Here is a 27330-nt window from a genome sequence, read left to right as displayed (position 1 = left end):
TGTTTGACATGGCTGAGCCAGAAAGAGGAGCAGCTGTGACGAGAATCCTCATGAACAGAACTTACTCACCCGCTACGCGTGAGAGGGGCCCAAACCCAAAATCACCTCCACAACTGAGCAGTATGGGGCTAAATGATTTATCCAGAAAACTGAGAAGAGGCAGGTGGCGACATACATCGTTTCCTGAGGCAGCCCCCTTTAAGCCTGGGTCCTCGGCAATCTACTTTTATACAGAAAAACGAAAAAATGGTAAACATTGTACTTGTGAAAATGTCCAATATCAGCAGAAGTATAAAAATCAGAATATAACGTTCTGACAGCCTGCAGTCAGGCTGGACTGTGGCATATTTTTAGCATCGTGGGTATGTTTTTTCAAGTCATATACACACTGTGATAGATGTCATGAATAGACCTCAAAAATCAGCAGGCTCTGAGTCCCTCAGAGCATAAAGCCACCTGCACGAAATGGTGTTTTAGTCCAGGTTTCTCTCGTTCAGCTTGAAAGTTTTATAGAACCACCCTCTGGTGCCTATTTTTCCTTCCTAAACTGCATGAAGAATCTAGGACCAGAAGATTGTTGTCTCTAGAAAGTACTTTTGAAATGACCCAATATAGGAATTGCGAGGGAAGCACAGCTCTCCATGGGATCTCCAAACAGCTTTAAAATCATGGCTGGGCCCGCGAGGACAGTCAGGATGGATGCATCCGGACACAGCCGGGGTCTTCACGGCTAGAACTGTAAAGAAGCTAAAAGCCCACCCTGGGAACATGATAATGGGAGGAAACTTTTCTAAACACTGCTTTGTCCCTATCGCTTCCTGTTGAAAAATTGGGGGCAGATCTCTATTAGTTTTAGATGAGTCTAAACTCCAAAACCAGGCCCCGCACAGTTTGCTGTTTCTCTGCCTCTCTGTCTTTCTCACATTTCTCTGTATGTGAACTGTCTGGGACTGGCACCCTCGTTTCGTTTTCCTCTGCCTATGCCAAGCAATTCCTGATCCTGGACTTTCCTTCCGAATCCAGGAACTGGCTCTTTACAAGCCAGCTAACGTCCCCCTCTCCTCCGGGTTCTGCTCATAACGATCAGGCTCTCAGCACGGTGCTCACTGAATTCTGAATACATGAGGACTGTCACTTAGCTAACGCCAACCATGTGCCCAGCACCAACTAGGAAATTTACATGTATCCTCTTATTTTATCCTCACAAGAACACAAAGAGTTAGGCGTTATGTCCATTTTATAGATGAGGAAGCTGAGGCTCAGGAGAACAAGTGACTTGCCAAAGGTACCAGCACGAATCTATGGAACCGCTTTTGAACTTAGTCAGTTTGAACTCAGTTTGAACTTCACTGTAGGTTTCCTTCACACAGTGTCCTTGCAACTTTAGTTTAGTTTTAGAACGTATATGTATCTTCATGTATGTGTTCAATGTCCAAGTCAAATTTAACCCTAAAGGCAGGGTCAGTATATTATATATCTTTGTATCTGTCTGACTAGCAAAATGCTCAAAAAGTAGTTGTTCACAATTCAATCATTTCACAAATACAGTTGAATGCAACTATGTGCAAAGCCTGCGTCACGTCCTGCGTAATATTACGGCAGTAATTAGACAGACACCATTTCTGCCCTTCAGGACCCATAAGACTTGAGAGTAGGTGAGTGTTACAAAGAACGCTAAACATGTTTCTATGGCAGAGGTCCACAAACTTTTTCCGTAAAGGGCCAGAGAGTAAATATGTTAGGTTTTGCTGTCATCTGCTCTTGGTTGCAACCATTCAACTCTGTTGTAGCGTGAAAGCAACCGGAGACAACACATGAGCAAATGGGCCTTGCTGCCTTCCAGCAACTTTACTTATGGACGCCAAACGCTGAACTCCGTACACTTCCCATGCGTCACAAAATGTTATACTTGTGATTTTATTCTGAACCACTTAAAAATATAAAACCCATTCTTAGCTCGCAAGCCTTACAAAATAAGGGGCTTGCCAGATTGGGCCCACAGTCAACCCCTGATCTATATGGAACCGTGTAACAGCTGGGACCTAACTGAATTGTGTGTTTTATTGACAATAATGACATCAGGGGCTATATCTTAAGACAATGTTGTGTAGCCATTGTTGTTTTATGTTCATTCGACCTCAAATTGTTGGTCTTCTTCTCTTGGTGTTGGATTTAGCATGTTGGGGAAAATGAATTGCAACTGGTCAAAATTAACTGAAAGTTAATACTTTTCTATATAACATTTCTTATGATTTCCCTTGTTGTTTCTTCCAAGACAATATCAAATGAATTAAAGGACAGAAACTTCTATTTAATTGCTCCCTCCATCCCCAAATCAGAGCACTTATTGCCACTCCCACCTCCTCCCCCAATGCTCCCCCTTGGAGGTGGTCTTACACAATATTGGAGGAGAAGTAAAGAGAATCCTCAATACTTGACTACATCTTTATCTTTAAATTGTGGAGATGGGGGCATCAAAAGGTTGATTCCATACCTTTCCCACTGGTAACTTGCTGAGTGACTCCACTTTTGTTTAACAGTCAAGACTGAAGAGTGGTGGAACCAGCACTGGTTCAGTCTCAGCTCTCCTCTAGATGTTAGTGGTATTAGCCCATTAGATAGGAATTAATTGAATAACCGGCTTCGGTATAAGAGGTCTTCTTGCATAACTTAACTATTAGTTATATACAGAGATAAAGAGCCCCCACATCCTTATTAGTGATCTGATTTCTAAATGTTAAAATATTGGTGTGCATTTATTGTTGACACAACACTACTTACAGCTCCTGTGGTTATCAGCTTCAGAAAGCAGCTGGAGGTAGTGTAAGCAGAAAGGAGAGTTGGTGATATGATAGCGAGGTAAAGCAGGAAACCCAAGGCTGGGAAAAGGGCCAGGCTTATGTGGAACCCTAATTGGGAGCTGGAAAGCCATTTGGGCCCCAGGCAGGACTATGCCTGCAGCTGTGCCCCAGTCCTCTGCAGACCAACTCTCTCCACGTCTCTGTATAAGTGTCCTGAGTGTTCATCTCCACCATGCCTGAGACTCACCTCCACTGACCTGTTCACTGCCCTTCAGTCCCAAATACACATTCCTGGGAGGGAGAATGCCATCCAACCTGCTTGGGTCAGTTCACCCTGGCCAATCCTGTGTGCCAGCACCATGGGGTTAAACAGCCAAAACTAGGAAGCCAGAGGGGTTTTACTGAGGTAACTCTACATTTGGGGTTCACTATATATATATATTTTTTAATTTTGGTTATGCCAGCAATCAGTTCCCCAGAGTGTTTATTTTCAATCCTTTCATGAACTTTACTTTTTATAGCTTAGCTTGCAGGGTCACCAAAGGATGTCACAGACGAGGCACATGTGCAAAAAGTCATTTGCTTATTGAACAACTCTCAGGAAAAGACAAATATCATTTTGTTTTCACCTTCCACGCGTCACAGTTGATGCCTTAAACGGAGAGAGCAACTGCAAAATGTCTGGAAAATTGCTGCATTCGAAGCGGCTTACAGAAAATGGAGCAAATTTGTGTTAGAATTGCCATCTCTCTCCCTTCCTCTCTCTCAGAAACACACACACGCAGAGTCATCATGTTTGCTTGCAGTTTTAGTCTGTAAAAGGCACTCGGGTAATTTAGATTCCAGTTACAGAGTCTACCCTAATCATTCCTTCCGAACCTAATGGAAAGACTTTTATTTTGAAGCACAAAGGCATTTTTCTTTAAAATCCTATTGAGGACTTCGTGAGAACCATAGTCCTACTTTTAAAAAAGAATCAAATTCCTTTCTACTACACAGTAAATAAATTCCAACCGGTGACTGATAACACCAGTTGCCATTTACTTAGTGCCTATTACACGCTGGATACTTTTATACATTATTTCTAACTTTCAAAACTGCTGTGGAAAGGAATCTCTCCATTTTCCAGACCAAGAGACTGAGGCTACTAGAGATGAACTGAATTGCCTAAAGCCACACAGCGCTGTGAGAGACTCAAACCCAGGGGTCAGTTGACTGCTGCATGTTTCTTCCCATGAGGGGAAAGTCCAGAATTTTTTTAACAGAAAATTTTATGTGGTGACTATCTTCTCAGTATTTTTAAATTTTTAGATTTTAAAAATAAAATCTCTATTTCTGTCTCCTCCACACCCCATGTCCATCCCTCCGCTGCCTCTGTGCTGGACAGCTTGTCAGACATTAGGGAAAGGGGATGACTAAGCCCAGGCTTCTGCCCTCAGATGACCACAGGTGCTCAGGGAGGCAGGAATCCGACAGTTAAAAATGCAGTCGGTTTCATCCTTGCCATGTGACATGTGCAGGGAGCTCTGTGACTGCCCCACAGGGACACCTAACCCAGCCTGAGGAGGGACTCCAGCAGCATCTTCCTGGGCTTGACCAGGTGACCATGGAAGGTGAGGCAGACCTTCCAGGTGAAGAGAGTGGCAAGTGCAGATACAGTAGAGAGAATGAATCCAGACGCCTCTAAAACAGGAGTCCACCACCTTTGAGTGTGCATCAGAATCACCTGAAGGGCTGATTACAACACCACTGATTGCTGGGTGTTACCCCCAGAGTTTCTGATTCAGCAGACGTGGGGTGGGGCCCACGAACGTGCATTTGTAACAATCTCCCAGGTCATGCTGATGTTACTGGACCACCTTTGAGCAGCACTGCTCTAAACATTACCACCAGATAGCCTCTGTAAGTCATTCAACTGGGCTCTGCTTTCTAGGTTTTATCAGTTTGGTTTTATATCCACATTACCTCGGAAACCAGCTTTGCAAGGGTTATATATACTTACACATCCATAAATCTGTCAGGTTTCCTTTCTTCAATGTGAAAATTCCTCTGGCAAGGAAGCCATGAATTATTGAATTGAAAATTGGGCTCCCAGATGAACTGGCTGGTCCAGGCACAGGGCCACAGGCTGGCAGTGCCCGGCATGCAGAAGCTGCGAGCGCTGACAGCAGGAGAGAAGAGAGCACTGCGCCTCCTTCTCCGCCCTCCAGCCCCCTTAGAGAAGTACCTGCTGGTCCAAAACAAAGCCAGTCAACCACACATCCCTCCAGGCTCTCACACAGCTTCGAGTCTGTCACGCTGCTTCAAGAAAAATGTCCCCCTCCCCAGTCATGACAGCAGCACTAGACACACTTAGACTTCTATCTGTTTCTGAGGGCCATGAAAATACAGTGGGTAGTTTCAAACATCTGCTCGTTGCCTTTGTCTGATATTCGCGTGAGTTCAGAAGAGGAAACAGCAGCGGTCCTAGTTCTCGGCTGAGGAAGCAGGGGGTAAGAGACTTAGGAACGAAGGCAGCAGGCGGGTGCTAAATGAAAGAACCCTGCACCAGAAAGTAGTGCCGGTTACTAAAGCTGCTGCCAACCGGCCTAACGAGGGGAGTGGGCGAGGGGAGAAGAAAGCGAAGGGGAAAAAATGAAACAAATGGAGAAATAAAACAAAAGTGCAAATTGCTTGGGACCCCACCCACAACCACACCTGGGTTATCATTCCAGTAACGGTCCTTTGTGTCACCCTGCCCTCAATGGCGTTTTCCCCAAAGCTTCCTAAATCCTAAATCAAACAGAAAGATCTACATCTCCAGATTTTACCTTAATTTTCCCAGGGTTCTTTCCCAAGCCACTGACTTGGAATTCACACTCAACCATCTGCTTCCGATGCCCTTTGAATAACTATTTAAAGTAAGTTGTTCGAGCTCCCGATTCACCAGTGGAAGAAAACCTTTTTATGGTTCTTTCCCTGAGAGGCAGAAGAAGAGCTGGACCGTTAGTGAAGCCCTGAGGAATTTAGAAACGCCGAGTTCCACAGAGTTACGACAGCTCATCCCTTCATTGTCCTCGTTTTACCCTTGAGAAAACTGAAGCCTACAGGGAAAAACTACTTGCCCCAAATCGTATGCTAATTAGTGCGGAACTGCGCCAGTGTGCAAGTGATTGTTAGTTGTTTTGTTTGATTTTACTTTATTTTGAATTAAGAGGTTTCCTGGAGATGCTAGTAACTATAATGACTATAGTCGTTTAACACTTGCCATTATCATCTCCATGTTCCTGTTTAGGAAACTGAGGCACAGAGTAATGCATTAACTTGCCTAAGGTCTTGCACATCATTATTCATGCATATTTAGGAAAAATAGAGAGTAGCTCAATTGCTAACTGGCATGGGAGCAATAAAAAGGCAAATTTAAAGGAAAATCTAATCTATACTAAATTTTAACCTGAAATTTACAAATCTCTATAATATCGCATGTGTCTGTTACTACTCATGTAGCCTAGTGTTTTGTCACAAGTCATGATCAGCTAGGACCCCCGCAGCCCCTCGTGTAGGGCACACTGGCTGCACCTGCACAGGAAGTGGTCCATAAACCTCTGGTGAATTGAAATTGACGGACGAGTGTGACTTCCATTTCAGGAGACTGCAGCTCCAGAGGCTGCTTTCTGCATAGAAAGTATTCTCTTCAAGATTACTTGAGGATCATCTTGCCATTGTGGGTTAGAAAATACATATACAAGTATTTCCCTCCGCATGCAATGTTTTCTTTGTGGCTCAGGAGAATTTCCTCTCCATTTCCACCCCCTGCAGTCTAGCTTCTGTTGAAACATACAAATGACAACATTTAACCATTTACTCTGTAGAATAAGTGCCCTCTCCTTTTTGACTCATCATTCTAAAGTATAAAACAATTTGTTTTATCAAGAAGCAATATCTCAATGTCCCTAATGTTCCTCCACCCACTTTTTGCATGGCCCCACTTTTTATAATTTAGTCCTCAGGTTATGTGTCACTTCACTGTAGAGCCGACCCCTCCCCACATTGCCTAAATTAGAGCCCCCCAGTTTACACACCCTTTAACTCCAACTCACAGCTTATTTCCTTCATAGCACCACAGTTGTGTCCATTTACTTTTTAAAAGGTACTCTTTTCTCCTGGAATGTAACCTTTCATTTGTCTTGTTCATCCCAAAAGCTAGCACAGAGCCTGGCAAATTTATTTTATTCATTCAGCAAACATGACCTGTTCTCTAGGTGCCCAGAATTCTCGGTGTTTTATTGATTAACTAAATTCTCCTTCCAATCCCACATGCAGGTACTCATTACTCCACGTTTTACAGATGATGAAACTGAGGCATAGAGAGATTAAGTAATTTGCCCAAAGGCACAAAACTCGTAAGTGGATTTGAACCCACACAGTCTAGCTCTGGGTCTGTGTTCGACCATTACTTTTACCAAATGTGTACACACTCAATTCTTACTGGTTGAACAGATGAATAAGTTAAAGAAATGGAAATTAAGTAAAGGAGCCAAGAATGAAATGTTTCCTACCTACCACATCTGCCCTCCCACACTTCACTTCCTACACCTGTAGATTTATCCCCACCTCTAATCTGTTGGTCTTTTTTTGAAGTATTATTGAAAGTGCTTCTCTCCTCTTAAAATTTTTCTAATGCAAATAAAAAAACACACTGACAAAGCCAGAGTTCCAAAGGGAATATATTTACCATATGAAAAGAGAACCCCATCAACAAACATCAGCCCTAGTTTGTTAAAAGTTCTGTCCTTTGGAGGAGAGCTAAACTTGCCTGTTTTGTTATGCTAACTATAGCTCCGAAAGGGTGTATCCCCATCCTAACCTCTGGAACCTGTGAATGTCACCCTATTTGGAAAAGGGTCTTTGCAGGTGTAATTAAGTTAAGGGTTTGAGATGAGATCATCCTGGATTATCTATGTGTGCCTCAAATCCAATGACAAGCGTCCTTATAAGAGACACACAGAGGAGAAGACAGAAGAGGAGGAGGCGATGTGACCAAGGAGGCAGAGATCAGAGGAATGCGGCCACAAGCCGAGAGGCTGGAGGAAGCATGGAAGGGATCTCCTCCCAGAGCGTCTGGAGGGAGTGCAGCCCCGCGACACTTTGATTTCAGACTTCTGACCACTAGAACTGTGAGAGAATAAATTTTGGTTTCTTTAGGCCACCCAAATTGTGGTGATTTGTTATGGCAGCCACAGGAAACTAATACGCTGACGTGAAGTTTGCAGTAAGTGCTTCTTCATTTCATTAATGAAGCTCTTTGAGATTGATTCGGTTCATCTCTCTTGTGTAAATGGATGGTAGAGGGTAAGAAAAATAGCCCACCACAGGTATCCTGAAATTTCTTTTTTCTTTTAGTTACTCTGGCTTTACTGTGTATGCCTCTGCGTGTAGATTAAACCCAGCAGTTCCATGGTGCTTACTAGTAAGTTTTAAATGTTACTCTTCCGAGGCGGTCATTCATAGATCCTTACTGAAGGTTTGCCCGGGCCCATCACTTTATTAGGTCTTATGGAGGGAAAGCAAAACAGAAGCCTGTTTATAACTTGAAGCTTCTGATTGTTTCATTCTCTTCAGCTGGACTACAATTCCTTGAGTTAAAAAAACATGATTTGAAGTTCGTTAAATATCCCTCAAGAGCCTTAGCATGCTCAATTCGTAGGAAGGGCGCACAGTGAATTCTTGTTGAGTGGCTGGTAGAAAACAAGTGGACTATGCTCAGCCCCCACCAGCAGATGTCTTACATAAGGCATGAATCATGCACTGGTCTTGATTTCCTCTTACTGTCCAAGAGCTTACAGTCTAACTGCCTGTTTAGAATCTGATGGACGAGGACTGGGGCTGGGAAGGTAACCAGGAGGAATGCCTGAAGAGAATTTTTAGAGATGGTTGCAGAAATTTGTAAGAGCAGGTGTCTTAGAGGAAATGGAAAATAATTGATATCCCTGAAATAACCCCACGCTACCCAGTATTTGTGGGTGTCTTGATTCTGCAAACAGGTGAGGTAGAAGATACATGCCAGTCATCTAGGACAATGGTTCTCACACTTTAACGTGCTTTAGAAATACCTGGAAGGCTTGTTAAAACACAATTGCTGGGCCCTGCCTGCTGAATTTCTGATACAGGAGGTCTGGAGTGGGGCCTGAAACGTTGCGTGTCTAACAAGTAACCAGTTGATGCTGGTTCAGGGACCACAGTTTGAGAACCGCTGGTTGAGGAAACTCATATGAGTGAAGTATATACTCATCTAATTAAATTGATTGGCTTGTTGACAGTTTTTTGGGATCATTTCTTACACCCTGAGAGAAATATCACTGAATGTTTTTGTGCTAACGCCCTCAGTATATTTTTAGCAACAGGTAAGTTTATTTGGGGACAACCTTGGTACAAAACAATGCCTTTCTGCGATGGGTACTCCGGCAAGCACACTGTGCTTTAATCAAGTAAAGGGCACACCTTCTCAGCGCTTCCTGAGTACATACACTTACTAAGCCATTAGTCCTCTGTAAACACGACACCTGCAGTCATTGTTCCCTTAAACGTCCCATAGGGAATCTTCAGCTCCCTAATAGGCCCATTCTAATAGCATAGAAGGCCACTCTAAGGTAGATGCTAATTGATCCAAATGCACTGGGTTAAAACTGTTCCTACATCTCTCTCCTTCTCTGATCGGTCAAACAGAAACAAACCTCTCTCTGATTCCTCTCTAGTTTATTGAGGGGAATGCTAGTTAAAATGCTCTCAGAGCTATTTCTAAATGATGTTGTAGCTCTTTCTAAGTGATCAAGGAGTTCTGTTAAGGTATTTAGTACCACATACGCTGCTCCCCTAATTTCTTGTTAAGTGTGCTTTGGTATTTCAAGCCAGGGTAAGTCAGGTGATGGTGACATTTTTGAGAAAGCAAGGAAGATAAGAATGCTTGTTGAGAATGATGCTCGTTGAGGCAGAGTCTAAGCCTTGAATTTAGTCTTCTCTGGTACCCACACCTTGGTGAATGGAGAGAGGATGTCTTGGGTTGCAACTGTAGGCAGCGCAAAGCAGATCTTGAGCTATGGATGGCCTGCAGAGGAGGAGACCCCATGGGAAGGGAGAGGTACTAAAGACCAATGATATTACTTTCGGGGATGTGTGCTGAGGGTTTCCAACCCTGATGGATATGTATTCTAATTTAAAATACCACGGGGAAGAAAAAAATAGACGTTCCCATGGAAACAGTTTCTCAGGGCCAGGTCTTCTGTCTCATTATCATATCTTATTTAAATATTTCCTGAAATCAGTTTAAACTTAATCCTTTTGTATGTCTTCTATCTTCAGTGGCCATGGATAGCATAACATCTGGTCAGAGGTTTTCTTTAAATAAATTGTATAATTGTGGCAGCTCCTTCGATTTCCATGTGTCTGCTTGTACTTACAATAGTTGCAAATATAATATCATGTGAAAATTTCATTAGCAGTCATTTCCTGATCTCTAATTAAGAATTTTAAGTTGGTTGAACCTCACATTCCTTCAGGAACTGAAGTAGACACCTGCCTGCAGCTGGATATAGTATCATTTGTCACATGTATGCTAAGTGTATTCCAGCCGGCTTCCAGTGAGCATTACTGGGCCTCTATGTAGCGGCATTGTTCCAAACACCTGGAGAAAATTTTCCCATAAATGTTCCTTTGACATATGATTTTATCAGAGACCTCTTATTTGTCATTCTTTATCATTCTCAGAAAAACTAAATCTCCCAAACGTGATGTTTGCATATCCCGACATGTCCCCTTGTCCTTGTTGAAGGACTGCTTATGTGACTCACAATTCTGTTTCCAGATGGTTCCCTTTACTTCTGTCTCTGCACTGACACTAGCTTGCCAGCAGAGGGAAGTCACTCTTCCGTTTTTTTCCTATTTTCCCCTTTTTTGAATGCGATCTTTTGATAGCATAAGGTGGGAACTCATGTGTTCTCCAACTATTTTAAAAGCTATTTAAACCTGCAGAAACCTAATTCGTTGAGATGCATTATACCTGGGCAAGGTGAATTTCCTCCCTCACAGCATCAGAATTTCTATTTTCTATTTGCATATGTTTGTTGAGATGCTTTTGAAGAGAGTGTCATTAATTCTAAATATATGAATACACGTATTAAGTTATTTACTTACATAAGAGTTTTTAAAACTTGCAGTATTTCAGTAATAACTAGATCATCTCTATTTTCATTGGAATCAGAAAAAGATTTACTGTGAAGCTATTAAAGCTAAAACTTCAAGTTCTCTCACTTCCAAGGGCCCCTTGGGGGAGTGGGGAGTGATGGCATTTTATAGTCATAATTTTGTATTCATTTTCTAAAGGAGGACAATAAAGTTATAGATGCTTCTGTCTCCACAAAGTCTGTATCTGCCCCTGACTGGAATATATTGAAATATAACTTTTATAAAAAGCCTTTCTTTTATAGCCTGTTTTTATAGTTGAAAGCGTTTCTTGTTGTTGAGGTGGTGGTGTTGATGATCATTGTGGTGGTTTTCTCTGAAGACAAATGCATTCTGACACCGACACTCATATGACAATTAGAATGGCAACAAAAAATAGTCTGGAAAAGCTCTCTCTTCTGATGCAGGTGTCAGTGCCTTCACGGAGAAGCCCACAGCATGTAAATCAGCTCCCCTGAACCATTAATTTTCCTCCCCAGCTTCCCACAGCCAGCTTTCCTCATTTGCTAGGGTCAGGGAGGAAAGGCACTGCCCTTAGTGCTGCTTCCTCGAGCATGTCGCACCTGCCCAGAGGATTCGGTTCGCCTCAGCGTACAGCCCTACCAATTCTGGCTTGTGCAGACTGGGTCCACCAGGCTACACCAGTGATGGAGAACAACGAAGTACGTATCTCCACAGCAGCTGCTAACTAGGAGCCAGTCTATTCACTTTATCAGTGGCTCGTGGAGCTGGGTTTCAGCCATCAGTCCTGGGCTGGGTCAGAACTTTATCCAATTCTAAATGACAGTCCCACCAGAGGACATCAAACATAAGGAGGGAGGTAAGAGTAAAAGAGACAGTGCTCGCATCAAGGAGTATAAATTTAAATTCAGGAAGGGCCTAACCCTATTTAGTCCTTAATTCTCTTATGATCCATTTCCTGGTTCATCTAATGACGAGTAAAGAGGAATCAGATGTGTTGATTCTGGAACTAGCAATGTATGAAGACAACAGTAATCACGTGGTTAATGCCAATTACAAGAGGACCACACTGTAGCGTAGGTTAAACGAATAGTGTGTTTTAGTGTCAGACACACACAGTCCATAATTCCAGCACTACTGCTTAACTAGTCCAGAGTCCCTTGGGTAGGCTCTTAACCCCCCCAAGCCTGTTTTCTCAAACATAAAATACTGAGAGTATCTACCTTACAGAGTTATTATAAGGATTTACTTTAATGAATATATGTATTTTTTGAATATATAATGAAATATTAATATGGATATGCCATATATAATGAATATATATATAATGAAGATAATATATATGCCATCTGTGGAGTGGCACATGGTAGGCACTCAATAGATGAGGAGTATTACCAATTATTATAGACTTGGTTATATCATGGGTCATGTTGTACATGCTAAAATGTATCAGTTCAGCAGTATGCATAGCACCGTGCAACATGCAGTGCAATCCATGATTATTAATGTGATGTGCCATATTGAATCACTGGCATCATGAAGGCTTAAAAATCATTTGAATCTGGGAGTTGGCAGTTGCTAAAAGAATTCCTTCAGAGATGCAGGACCACTTCATTGTGGTATATTAATTCTATAAAGCGTTTAATGCATGTTATCAACAGTAAGATACAGTTAATAATGATATTTACCACAGATACAGACTTCATATTTCAGCCACTGAGTTTATATGCTTTACACATATTATCCCAGGAAAGAGAACAGAAACCTCAGAGTGTGTGGTCATCTGCCCAGGTAACTTAGGAGCGCACGGACAGTTTGCCATCAGGTGCGTGTGGCTCCAGGTTATCCACTTGCTGGGTTATATAAGTGTATGAGCCCCATTCCTTGCCCTTGGGGAGCCTAGAGGCAGGTGGGAGACCTGAGACCTCTGAACTCATCAGAGAAAAAGCGCTGCGCAAAGCCCAGGCAGCAAGTGCTGTATCCTTCAGAGGAAGAGCAATCTGCTGGGGACTTCACCAAATGATCCCAGACACCACACCTCAACATTCGACCTGCAGTTATTTTTCCTTGTTTTTATTCATAAACCTCAGTACGACGACTTCTTTTCTGCCTGAATAAATCTTTTCATTGTATTGATTTCACACTTTCAGTATTTAATTTTTTCATTCCTATTCCTCTTGCCTTTTAAAATAAGGATTTGCACTGTTTTGCTGGACTAGTTCAACTTTCCTCCTTTGCCTCTTTGTTTTTAATCCCAAAGAGCCAGAATTAATAGTGATATGAGCTTTTGTTTCCATTTAGTTTCAGGAAATTCAAAACAAGAGATCATTGTTTTCTAATATTTAATTATACAGACTGTGCCAAAACATACATTTTACTATTATTTTATTTTGAATCTCACAGTTTCTGTTCTCATTGTTTCATTTTCACAGATAGGTAGCACTTTCAATAGAGTAGTCTTTTTTATAGTTGTCTGTCATATTTAAAGAATTTGATTTCCATTTTATCTTGGAATCAAAATCTGCAAATACCCTTGGAGTTTAGTGTTTTAAGAGTTGTTTAAGCTCCCGATCCATCTTATACTTCATCAAAGTCCTTTCGTATTTATTCATTTATTTGATTTTCTACACAATTTTGTGATGTGGGCTAGACAGTCGATGGCTAGCTCCTTTAAACACTGGCAGACGGAGGCGTGCACCTTTAACTCATTGCTAACATGACAGTAGAGCCCGCAGAGGGAAGCAAGTCTGGAAACCGGCCATTTTACGTTTCGGACTATCTGGGAGATTTGTATCGGCTGCACCAATGCTGAGCTCTGCAACATTTTACTTAAAAGAAACAATCTGCAGCAAACACAGTGTCTCCTGCACTTTCCTGCCCTGAAAATTCTATCTGAGTCAAGGACACAATGTGACAACTAATGAATCCTGGACAGTCCTTCTTTATGTTTTTGGGTTCCTTTCAGAGCATGTGTGACGTGGATTTATTTGCACTGATTGAGAAAGAGGTCCATGATATATTGTTAAATGAAAAAAAAGTAAGCTAGAGAACATAATACACATTGGGTAGTTGGGAGCAAAATCTTGGGTGAGTCTGCCTTGCTTCAAATCTTAACTCTGCAACCTAGAAGCTATGTGACCCTGGCCCAGTCACTTATCCTCTCTGTGCCTCCGTTTTCTCATCTGGCCATTAAATAAAAGACTCTTAACTCACAGGATAGTTGTGAGGATTAAATGACTTAATATAAGTCATTTAATATTAATTATTAATATTACATTAATATTATAAATTAATAATATTATTACAAGCCATTTAATATTAATATAAGTCATCTGTGTGTAAACACAGAGAACACTGCCTGGCACATAGTAAGTGCTTAAAAACACACATAATTTTGCAAAAGCACACATTTTGGAAGGACATATCCATTCATCTCACAAATATTTACTTTCTAAGTAAACTGTTAGCTCTAGGGCATGGGAATGAGAGAGGCAGGACAGGAGGACTGCACTTCTGCTTTATACCTTACGTATGAAAGTGTCAGGTTTGCAAATTTTGCTTGGTCGCGGCAGATCTGCCGCTAGGGTAGAGGTTAGGAACAGACTGGGGGCAGCCAGCCACACCTGCATCTTACAATTAGCTGTGTGACTTGGGGCAAGTGTTTTCACCACTCAGTGCACCCGTTTCTTCACATTTGAAGTGAAAACCTCATAGTCCCACCTCATATGATTATTGTGAGGCTGAAATGAGTTAGTACATGCGTATCACTTTATCGGTAGCAGGAGCAGAGAGGAAAGAGTGAGGTCAAAGCCTGCAGCGCCCTGAGGTCATCACGATGTTTGTCTTTAAAGTCATAAAAAAAGAACTTAGAAAGCATGTCCCTGAAAGGACAATGGAAATAAAAATAAAATTGTGGTGTCCTGTTTTCATTTCCATAGTTTCCTATCCTTCCCGCAGCACTTTTTAATCCCTTAGCCATGTATAAGATTCTTGGCTGAAGCCGTCTTGCTAGTCTGGGGTTTTTCCACTTGGTGTCCTCTCTCCTTCTCCCCAGCCTGTTTCTTCCACTTCTTCAGTAGAGTTCATTTTGATTGGAATGGTTTTCTGCTTTCGAGTTGTTGAAAGGAATCACAATTACTATGCCTTTTCCTTACCTGATTTGCTTATACAAGAAAATTAGAATATTATTAATAAAACCATATTGCATCAAATATTAATCCACTAAATATGGTATCTACTGACAAGCCACTTTATTTTAACCACAGTTAGGGACTCTAAGACAGACTTGGAAACTCAAAAAAAAAAAGAAGAAAAAAGCCTTTGATAATGTCTCCAAGAGATTTACAACCTAATAGGAAAATGAAAATACACATATACACAAGAAGTGAGATTTCACATATTTAACCAGGGAAGGGCACAGGTGGCTGCCAGTGCAGATACCTCGCCACGGCCGGCCGCCGTGCTGGCCTGCCTCAGGGACCTCAGCTTGGGTGTGATCGTGAAGCAGGAGAGAGGGGACTCCCTTTTGCAGAGCCCTACTGAGCGAGGGCAGTTGTGTCAGATGAATTTGCTTAACAGCCATGTGGTATGTCACTACTCTTAATTTTCTGGTGTGGATGCTGAGGATCTCAGAGCTTTAATAAAGAACCTGAGGTCCCACAGCTCTTAAAACGGCGAGCTGGGACTCAAACCCAGGCTGTCTGTCACCCCAGGAGGCCTAGTGCCTTCAGAGTATGTAACAAGTGTTAATGGTAGGTCAAGAGTATATTCAAGGTGGCAAAGAGTGATTACAACATAATCCTTGTAGTATGTGATGCTTGTTTCCCCAGAAAACTCTGTATTTGTATCATGCCCTTTACCAGACGGACATTTGAAGAGACAATGTGGTTATCTGAGAACTCATCTCTCTTCTCTGACGTGGAAGAGGCTGAAGCAGTCTCTGGGCAACAGCTGGTTATCAAGGGAATGCTCCTCTTTCCCAGCCACATGGATTCTGGATTCTTTCTTTTCTCAGGTCAGTCCCAGCTGAATGCCACTATATCTGAGGACGTTTTGAGAACCCCAGAGTAGTTTCTCAGCCTTCCCTACGGCTGCCTCTGGAGCCCCCAGCCTGAGCACTTATTCCCTTCAAGTCCCTGCTCATCAAACGCAGCCTCCTTTTCTGCCTTCCTGCCTCCTTCACCTTTTCTCCAGTTTTATCTCCTGGAGCCCTTCTGTTTTCTGTGCTCCTGTCCAAAGTGTAACTATGTTAATCTAGACAACACCAGAGTGAAGGCAGTAGTTCTGGATCTCCCATGGGAGAGAAATTGTGCTAGATCACAGAGTAAAAAGTTGAGCAGGAGAAGATGGAACCTTCCTCAAGTGGCCATTGGTGTCCTGAGAGACAAATTGAAGTGCTGTGTGCTCTAAGAGGAGTATGTTAGGGTGTGCCGGCAGCCTTGAGGAGTGGACTTTGCATAGGCCGTTCCCTCTATTTGGAATGCTGTGCTCTCTCTTTACTGCTTGGCAGCCTGGAGATTTATTCCTCAACACTCACAAAATATCCCCTGCTTTGCTACTTCCTCGCTGACTCAAGCAAAGCTGAATATTCTCACTACTCCTTCTATGACAGTGATTTTATTTAGTTGATGGTGTCTCCAACTCGAGGTTTCTGGAGAGCAAAAACTCTGTCCCTGGTCTAGGGCTGCAGTAAGCCAAGTGCTCACGTGTATGGACTCTCTGAAATAACCATGGAAGAGCAGAATAACTGAACACAAGATTCATCCTTGCAGGGAGGGTGGAGACTGTGATTTTCAGAGATATCAAGTGAGAGCTGATTCTTGAAGAGACTTAGAGTTTGCCAGGTTAATAAATGCCAGGACATCTTCCAGATTTTCCTGGAAAATTGGATGCTTCATTTTTCTCGATCTCCATTATCTTCTCTTTCCTCTAGAGCTTCTCAACCGGAGCACTGTTGACCTCTTGGGCCAGATAATTCTTTGTTTTAGGGGGCTGTCCTGTGCATCGCAGGACATTTTCAGTGTCCCTGGCCTCTACCCACTAGATGCCTATAGCACATCCTCCCCAAGTTGTGACAAGAAAAATGTCCCTAGACATTGCCACATGTCCCCCAGGGGCAGAGTCACCCTGGGTTGGGAACCAATGCTTTACACTCAACAAATGTTAGCTCTTGTTAGCCTTGAGAAAGGCTAGTCTATAAAGTCACTCATAGAAAATTGTTAAATTGGTCTTAGCATTTTTGAGAAACTGCTGTGGACCAGTCAGGCTACACTGAGTACTTTCTACACTCACTATCTAGTCCTCAAGTTTGATCACCTCCATTTTATAGATGGGGAATTCAGATCAGAGCGCTCAGGCAGTCGGCCCACGTGGCAGAATGGGTATGTTTCCTGACCCTAATGTGCCATGGCAGGGCTTGTCACGCTGCTTTCTGCACGCCTCCTACATTACTTCTACTTTCTTCGTGGACATAATGTCTTCTGTATGTGTTTGAATTGGAAGGTGCAAAGAGGCTGAAGTTTAAAAGGAAATCAGAAGTATGGCATATATCCAGATACAAAAATAAATACTCTGATAAATATGGACCTTGAAAAAAATCATAACTAGTCTAACTTAATCATAAAACATAAATATCAAGCCCAAAGAACTTTCTTCACCATGTCCTTTCAGTCCATAAACTGACGTTAGAAATATTTAGTCCAAATGACTTTCACTGAAGATTTTTCATCAGAATTATTTCTACAATTATGTTAGCTCAAATAGCATTTCAAATGCATCGTTCCTTACCCTCCACTACACAAGCAAAGTCTTCAAAAATAACAATAAATTTTCAGAATATTGGAAAAATAATAAATCAACCTTAAATCATAAAGGTTTGTGTGCAGTAGGAAAGACTCCAGTGGCTCTGTGTCCCTCCTTGTCCCACAGAATGACCCCAGGGATGGAGAGCTGGCCTGTCTAGGCAGAGCGGTCTCACACATGTTTAAAAAGAACTGCTTCACGTCTGTTCTTCACTTCTTGCCCTTTCTTTGGAAATTCTAAGAACAAAAGGTTTTAGGCTTGAAAGTGCTAAGGCAAATCATCATTCCAATTTAGACTTTTGTTTTTGAGGTATAACTGTGTTATTTCAGGAGCAACTGCTCTTCATAATCGGCGCTGTTACAAGTACGCTCCCAAGCAGCCTTCCTTTTTGTTGTCAAATTGAATAAAACCTATGAAAGGCAGCAACCAAGGGGGGCAGCATGATACATCAACTTTTTAAAAACAAGCTTTCTCCTTTTAAAATGGAATTTTATTCCAGTTTTGGCCTTCTGGGCTGTTTTGTTCACAGCATGAGCAATTGCACCATATTAGGGCACATCTTTCCTCCTGGCCGCTCGAAATGAATAACTAGAGCTAAGTTCATAAAGTTTGATTCTGACTCTGCACGTCAGAAAAGGTTGGATTCCCTTTAAAGACACATTTGACTGCAGAGCGTTTGTTGACCCTCTTTGATATCCTCCACGGACTGCATGACTGAGCTCAGCACAAGCTCCCCGTCACCAGCCTGGGGAAGCAGGCTGCGCTTTGGCGCGCGCCGGCAGTTTGTTCTCGAGTCTGCTTTGCCACCTAGTGGCCGGCTGTGGCATTCCTTTCACCTGACCAAGATCGCTTTGGGAAGTCATTTTAGCTGTTGAACACTGTAATGAATTACAACAGAAAAGAGAGACACTCTTGGCAGAGAAGGCAGTCAAAGAGAGACCCCAAACAAGCCTTGAAAAATGGTGCATACTGGATTCCGAATATTGAGGAGGCACTAGATAATTAGTCTTAGAAGAAAGCGTAGTTGCGAATTGAAAGAATATTTTTACATTTTTCCCCGGTCTTTCATAATTAAAATGTTAATAATAATAAGGTAGAATTAATTTATACTTCTATAAAAAAATAATTATCACATTTTCAGTTCAGGAGGTTTAAAAATTGAGAGCCCCAATGGTTTTTTCAGAATAGGTACTGCCAGGACAGCTTAAAGGGAATAAAATGAGTTTGTCTCCCTGGACTTGGTCATAAAAACAATGCCTCACATTTCTATTGGCCGTTTAGGTTTCTCTAAGCACTTTCACATGTGTTTCCATATTGGATATTTACACACTTTTGTAAATTTAAAAAATTACCTATATATTTTAAGGAGTAAATTCATGGAGGGCAGAATCCTGTCTTACTGAATTCAGTGGCACCAGTCATAATGACTTAAAGCTAGTAGTGGTTCAATGAGAAGTGTTGATGTTAATGATGACAGTTATGTTAACCCGGACCCTTTGGTTGCAGGTGACAGTAGGTAGCCCAGGCAACAAAGGAAATGGTTGGCTCACATAACTGGCAAGGTCAAGGAGGCAGAGTTGACTTCAGGAGGGGCTAGATCCAGGCTTGAGAAGACATCATGATCATGCCATCTCTATTCCCCACATTCACTCCCATCTCTCTCCTTCCCATGTTTTTCCTCTATGTTTGCTTGCTTCTCAGATTTTCCATGTAGATATAAATAGGGTCACCAGTACCTAGGAATCCCAAAGAACAAAGAATTACCCCCCTCTCTTTCCAGCATCCATATCAATTCCCAAAATTTACTCTTACTGCTCCTGTCTGTGTGTTCTTCAGACCCATTGCTAAGATAGAGGAATCAGGACCATGTCATTGATACCCATCCAGAAGTACATACTGTGGATGACAGGCCATTTCCAAAAGAATGGATGAAGGAAAGACAAATAACAGACATCACTGCATAGTGTTGACAAGAAGAAAAAAAGATGAAAGAAGACAGATGTTTCATCAGCACAAATATAAAGCACTGGGATTATTGGCCATTATATTTATTTATAATAAAATCAGCACAACATCAGTGATGAAAATAAGTCTACCGAACAGGAACAATTCCATCGGATATGAGAGCAGAGACTTAGAAAGTGTTTCAAAACTTTTTAAAGGTGCTGTAGAATATTATGTGAGATTCAGAACGCCCCCAGGGGCTGGGGTGGGGCGGGGGAGTAGGAGGAAGGTAAAATGGGATGCAATACAAACCAAACAGTGGACAAGGAAACTCAGCTCCTGTGTCTGGGAAGCTTTGGAGTGGAGGATGTTGGGAAGATAAAGGCTATTCAGAAAGTATATAAAAAATTAGCCAGGATCTGGTGCAGGGAAAAGAGAAATTCATGAATTAGGGTGACAATGTAAAGAAGAGAAAGGTAATCCTCATCTGAGCCTATGCAGTGGAGGACATTGGAGAGGCGTCCTAGACTCCCCAGGAGAACAGTGGTTGTTAACCTCAGAGACAGGACATTGAGCTGAGGTGTCTGACCAAAGGCAAGTCTGTCCTCATCCTTCTACATAGTTGCAGGTGCAATGGGGAAGATGGGCAAACACCCTTAGAACTATTGGAAACTGGGAACGAGGTGGAGGAGCAGAGGGCAGACAGATCTTCTTTATATGTATCTTGGAAGAAACCATAAATGCTATTGCATACCCCAAACAAACAGCATGTAACACTTCCCAAATATGGACATCCCCTCAGTGAGAGGGAGCGGGAGATAAGGATGAGTTGACATCAACTAATAAAACCCAGAGAAGTAAAAATAAGTAAAGAAGGAAAAAAACATCATTTACCTGTAATTGGAAATTAGTGCAATGTAGGAGATTTCATCTATGGGCAGACAGTGATGGATTGTACAGGAGTTCTTAAAACTATTTTTTTCTCCGTAATAGAATATATGTTAGAATATTTAGACTATGTCCAATTTTTTTACTATTTCAAATAGTGCTTAAGTGAATATATGTAAGTGTATATATGTATGTAAGTGTATGTAAAAGTTCACGTGTGTGCTTGTGTATGTCCAACCATGTGTGTTTTTATGTATGTTTTGTGTTTTTTCTCATACACAAAAAATATACATACTACACATGCACACTGTCAGACAGTTCTGAGATCTTGGGTTTTGTGCATTTTTATTTTGACAGATACTGCCAAATTACCTTTCAAATTGTTGGTCAATTTACACTGCAACTAAAACCATGAAACTGATTATTTCCCTCACACTGTTGTCAGTGCTACATGTATCATCATTTATGTTTTGCCCATCTTTTGGGTGACAAATGGTATCTCATTAATTTTTAAATGCACATCAATTCCACTTTAAAGCAGCGTACAATGAGTTTTAACCAGTTAGGAGGGGCTAGTTGTATACAACACCTGGATGAGCTAGTGGAAAGGCAATGTAACATCACAGTTAAAAATGGAGGTGGTAGGCTCAGATGATCTGGGGGTGAATCTCTGCCTCCCTCCACCCGCAAGCATTAGCTTGAGTCCTTGGACAAATTACTTAGCTCTCTGTGGCTATTTCCTGTAAAATGTGGTTATTGTAAGGATTAAATGAGATAATGCATATGTTGATTTGCACAATGTGTACCACATAAGAAGTGTCCAACAAATATTCTCTTCTGTCATTTATTATTGCGCTAGATTGAGCTCTGAGCCTCATGGGAGCCAAAGCAAAGTGAGTTCATTGTTCAATAAAAATAATAACAGCAGACACTATACTTATGTAGCACATACTATGTGTGAGGCTCTGGTCTAAGTACTTTACATATATTAAAACATTTTGATGAGAAATAAAGTTACTTTGGCCACTTACTGTTGAATTCTAGGTTGAATTTGTCAACAATTTATTCTGTTATACACAACGTTTCATTCCCATTTTTCAATGAGGAGACTGGGACTCGAAGAAGTTAAATATGCCCAAGATCGCAGTCCCAGGGAGTGATTTGAACCTACGCCACTGGAAGAGCAAAGTCTTCCCACTCCACTGTAAGGCCTTTCCAAAAGGCTCTGTGTGATCTGACTGCACTCCTTTGAGATGCTCTGACATGCAGTGTCTAAAGCCTTGATTTAAGACTCTTGCCGTGTGCGTGTGTATACACATTTGTATGTAAGTGTTTACAGTTGAACACTTTTTTAACCAAGAGCCTAAGCACAACAGAAGTTTTCTCGGTAGATAAATGTTGAATTCATAGAATGACACACTTTGAGGAATGAATTACTGAATAAAGTCCACAGCAGTTGGTGATGTGAGAATTCCTAGGCCGGTTGTGTCCTAGAAGTACAATCCTGGAGATTCCAAGAGGACGGAGCAGTTCTCAACCAAGGCTTCCCATGACAGCATGGGGGTCTTCTTGGTGATACGTTCATTGTAATGATTCTTAGTTATTTATATATTTCGGTAGCAAGTGTTTGAAATAACTACTTGCAAAAAAAGAACTATTTGCAGTTTTGCAACTATTTATATGCAAATGTGTGTGTGTGGTGCTCAGGTACTTTTTGACCGTTGAACTTAAGATATCTAAATACTAGAAGTATTCAAAACTGGTTTGTTCAGTTCAGAACATTCTGGCAAAGACTGTCTATATTCTCAAGCATAACATAGCTGCTTTGTGTACTGCTGCCAACCATTACAAGGAACCAATACATTACGTTTTCTATCTGTGTTTTAAAGAGGCAACATAATGTGGAGTGATTTTCGTTCATTTCCCCCTTGCTCCAGGTTGATGTTGCTCAGTCCAGTGAGGCTTAAATGGCTGATAGCCCCTTAAAGTTTCTTATGTCCAAAGCCAGGGATAAGTAAATGCCCAGGTGGATAAAATGCAAATGATACCAATAAGATTAGCGCATTAAGTAGCGTGATGATAAAACTCTGCTGGGTAAGTATTATACAAGCACCTAATAGTTTTCCCCTTCTCTTTGGAATAAAAGAAGTAAGGGAGATTTTGTTTGATAACAGCATCATGTGGAAGTATGTGTGGTATATATTCAGAAATGTGGGAGGAAAAGCACAATGTTCAATGGAGGCCACTAGCTAATTGCGCTGCCTCAAACAAATCAATTTCTGCCTGCGCTAGACTCCTCGCCTTTAAAATTAGAGAACGAACTTGATGTTTGTGGCCTCTCTGAGATTCAGCATCCTATAATAGGTCCTCTGGGTCTTTTAAAGTGTGCAATGCAAAGAACAAATCAAGTGAAGGCAGAAATTTTCCTAACTCCCTCTTTTCTCTCTTTCTCTCTTTTCTCCCCAGACTATGTCAAAGAGTCACAATGACCTTGCACAATAACAATACAACCTCGCCTCTGTTTCCAAACATCAGCGCTTCCTGGATACACGGCCCCTCAGATGCAGGGCTGCCCCCAGGAACGGTCACTCATTTTGGCAGCTACAACATTTCTCGAGCAGCTGGGAATTTCTCCTCTCCAAATGGCACCACCAGTGACCCCCTGGGAGGTCATACCATCTGGCAAGTGGTCTTTATTGCATTCTTAACGGGCGTGCTGGCCCTGGTGACTATCATCGGTAACATCTTAGTGATAGTGGCATTTAAGGTCAACAAGCAGCTGAAGACAGTCAACAACTACTTCCTCTTAAGCCTTGCCTGTGCAGATCTGATTATTGGGGTCATTTCGATGAATCTGTTTACTACCTACATCATCATGAATCGATGGGCTCTGGGAAACTTGGCCTGTGACCTCTGGCTTTCCATTGACTATGTGGCTAGCAATGCTTCAGTCATGAATCTTCTAGTCATTAGCTTCGACAGGTACTTTTCCATCACGAGGCCGCTCACATACCGAGCCAAACGAACAACAAAAAGAGCTGGTGTGATGATAGGTCTGGCTTGGGTCATCTCCTTCATCCTTTGGGCTCCTGCCATCTTGTTCTGGCAGTACTTTGTTGGGAAGAGAACTGTGCCCCCAGGGGAGTGTTTCATTCAGTTCCTCAGTGAGCCCACCATCACCTTTGGCACGGCCATCGCTGCCTTTTATATGCCTGTCACCATTATGACTATTTTATACTGGAGGATCTATAAGGAAACTGAAAAACGTACCAAAGAGCTTGCTGGGCTACAAGCCTCTGGGACAGAAGCAGAGGCAGAAAACTTTGTCCACCCCACAGGCAGTTCTCGAAGCTGCAGCAGCTATGAGCTTCAACAGCAAAGCATGAAGCGCTCATCCAGGAGGAAGTATGGCCGCTGCCACTTCTGGTTCACAACCAAGAGTTGGAAGCCCAGTGCTGAGCAGATGGACCAAGACCACAGCAGCAGTGACAGCTGGAATAACAATGACGCTGCTGCCTCCCTGGAAAACTCCGCCTCCTCTGATGAGGAGGACATTGGCTCAGAGACAAGAGCCATCTACTCTATTGTGCTCAAGCTTCCAGGTCACAGTACCATCCTCAATTCCACCAAATTACCCTCATCAGACAACCTGCAGGTGACTGACGAGGAGCTGGGGACAGTGGACTTGGAGAGGAAAGCCAGCAAGCTGCAGGCTCAGAAGAGCATGGACGATGGAGGCAGTTTTCAAAAAAGCTTCTCCAAGCTTCCCATCCAGTTAGAGTCAGCCGTAGACACAGCCAAGACCTCTGAGGTCAACTCCTCAGTGGGTAAGACCACGGCCACTCTACCTCTGTCCTTCAAGGAGGCCACTCTGGCCAAGAGATTTGCTCTGAAGACCAGAAGTCAGATCACTAAGCGGAAACGGATGTCCCTCGTCAAGGAGAAGAAAGCAGCGCAGACTCTCAGCGCCATCTTGCTTGCCTTCATCATTACCTGGACACCCTACAATATTATGGTTCTGGTGAACACCTTTTGTGACAGCTGCATACCCAAAACCTATTGGAATCTGGGCTACTGGCTGTGCTACATCAACAGCACCGTGAACCCTGTGTGCTATGCCCTGTGCAACAAAACATTCAGAACCACATTCAAGATGCTGCTGCTGTGCCAGTGTGACAAAAGGAAGAGGCGCAAGCAGCAGTACCAGCAAAGACAGTCAGTCATCTTTCACAAGCGTGTGCCTGAGCAGGCCTTGTAGAAGGAGGTTTTATCAAAAGTGACCAAACGCACACATCAACCCACAAACCTTAGAAGGGAGTAAGGTGAGGGTGGGGGTGATTTCTGGTGATGATGAAAATGTTTTTATCACCCAGATATGAAAGAAGCTGCCTGTTTACTGATCCATTGAATAAACTCATTTTAATTAAAAAAGTCAAATACCAATTCAGCAAAAAAAAAAAAAAAAGCATATTACTGAATATAAAGGAATTTATTCTGAAATAGACCTTAAGTGTTTTTTCTTAAAGAGGAAAAAAATTGTTTCATAGCAATTATATACCCAAACTGATCTGCTTGGTTCTTTTAATTCCCGTTGCCTCTGGAATCGCAGATGAGCATAACTAGCTGGCCCCGTTGCCACGTTCTTTCCAAGGATCCCAAAAATGTAGATCCAGACCCCACGTGGAACACATCAGGCTAGTGCATCTGTGGTTTTGAAATTATTTCACACGTTGCAAAGCTGAACCTTCTTGTCCCAATAGAGCTTCCCGTCTTTTCTTCGGTGTGTTGTTAAACTCTATTTGTGGACTTGATTCTTGATTCTTGCAAAGTACTGTTTTGTGCAGTTCAAGTTTCGTACAAATAAAAATATATAAATATATATATATGTGTGAGTTTTGCACACATACACGTAGTGTATATAATATAACGGGAATCACTGAACTGGCAAATTATTCCTGCAATATATGCTTTCAGTACTTTGGTGACTGAAGTTCTCTAGGATCCTAACACAACATAAAAGTGAAATAAACCCAGTGCAGTGTTTTGGAAACCAGGGCTGTTTTCCACAAACCGCCCTGGGGAATATGCAGCAGAGAGCAGCCAGGCCCTCCCAGCAGGTCTCTGCAGAGCTGACATCCTCTGGAGTCGGGTTGAGCACCATGGCTTGACCAAACTGTGAGCGAGCTAGCTCCTTTGTTGATATCCTCAACAGAGCTAAGTCAAATCGGGGCCCCTCTGAGCTCAAAGAATGAATCACCTCCACCTGTTTGAATTTAATCGTCCCAATCTGAATGTTTCCAAACAAAATTTCTGCTAAGCTGCTTGAAACAAAACAATAGTGTCACATTTGAATGTCATACACAGCAATATATATAGCAAAGCAAAAGAGACATTGTGAGGCGGGATGAAGGAGAACATGGTATTCGATTTCTTGCTACTTGGCACCTTCTGAATGAAAAAGGCCAACACCTTTGTTCCCTAGCTGTGGCCAGTGCTTGCTGGTGTTCACTGTGCAACCTTCACCCAGTACTAGGTGGGGTTTAGGAAGTCACAAGTCCTCTGAAGAGAGAACGGCACTTTGAAAAGTATTACTTCAAATCAATTTCCTTACATTTCAAAAAAATGATTTTGTATTCTCCTCTGAATTGACCAAAATGCTAACAGTTCTATTGCGGGGGAGGGGGTACTGCTGTTGCTGTCATCTCTGTTTCTGCTGTAATCGTTGGGGTTCCTTCTTTTCCTTTTGCTGGGGCTGTGTGGGGAGGGGGGAGGGAGGCGGGGGGCGGAGGAGAAATCTCACCTTTGTACAGGACCTCTGTGTTGTGAACCCAAGGCCGGGGTAGAAGCTGCTTTTGTATTCAGTGTGAGGTGGTGTTTACAGGTGACTGTGACAACAGTGGAAGCGTACTCAGTGGCATCTGTGTTTCTGAACTATTTAATTTTGTGTTATGTTTATATGAAGAAATATTTATGCATACTTCACCAAGTGTCTATTTAATGTCGATAAATATTACTCTTCAGTCTTCAGCCATGGTGTCCTTTGAAAGTGATTCTTTAAGGTCCACTTGAGAAATGAGTAGAGTATATTGAGCTTTCCTGTGGCTAAGAAGAGGAAAAAGGTCACCCTGTTGGCTTCAGCAAGTACCTAATTCTTTCTGGGTAATAAAAAGTCAACTGTAACTTCAACATAATGTTTAAAACCATTCTTTAGTTCAATCTGATGGAAACTGAACAAAGCAACCCTCCACCATTGTGTTTGAAATCACATGAGAAGGGGAAAAAAGCAAATCAGCATAATTGAAAGAATGATTATTTTTTGTCCCACATTCAACCAAAGAATAAGAAAAACCAGAGACTATTTTCTAATATGTATAGCAAACTACAGAATGTTGTGTTATCCACCTGTGAAACGTCTAGTGAGCAATTGCATCTATATTTTATTACTCAAGTTGGCCTGGCACTAATAAATGTGTGAATGCTGATTCAAGTCTCCCAGTACTTCAGTAATTCCCATTCTTTCTGAAACTCATATCTTGCCTCACTCTCAAAGGGCTGTTTCCTGTATTAAAAAAACAAAACTAAATTTAAGAAATGGAGAAACCCTGAGCTTTGGCAGAACTGCAAAGGTTAATAACAATTCATCTTAAATGTGATTATCTCCTGATCTTTGTCCTTTTATGATGCTGATAATAGCAGAAAAGAAACAAATCCTAGACTC

The 27330-nt window shown here is 42.1% G+C and overlaps 1 protein-coding gene across 16 annotated transcripts in view; it reads left to right on the top strand.

The window, feature by feature from the left end:
* CHRM3 (cholinergic receptor muscarinic 3) overlaps positions 1-27094 on the top strand; it is a 457925-nt gene extending 430831 nt beyond the window's left edge. For 6 of the 16 annotated variants that reach the window (XM_070568112.1, XM_070568118.1, XM_070568140.1 and 3 more), the window contains one exon: positions 23079-25072. In XM_070568112.1, the coding sequence (XP_070424213.1) occupies positions 23098-24870 (1773 nt within the window). In that variant the 5' untranslated portion in view covers positions 23079-23097 and the 3' untranslated portion in view covers positions 24871-25072. Of the gene's footprint in view, positions 1-15808; positions 15994-23078 lie in introns of those variants that run through there. The other 10 variants (XM_070568077.1, XM_070568134.1, XM_070568155.1 and 7 more) reach the window with 4 other exon arrangements.
* The last annotated feature ends 236 nt before the right edge of the window (positions 27095-27330 follow it).

This window comes from Equus przewalskii, chromosome 1, assembly GCF_037783145.1.
Source record: "Equus przewalskii isolate Varuska chromosome 1, EquPr2, whole genome shotgun sequence".
Taxonomy (NCBI): Eukaryota; Metazoa; Chordata; class Mammalia; order Perissodactyla; family Equidae; genus Equus; species Equus przewalskii.
This window is presented reverse-complemented; position numbering and strand designations above follow the sequence as displayed.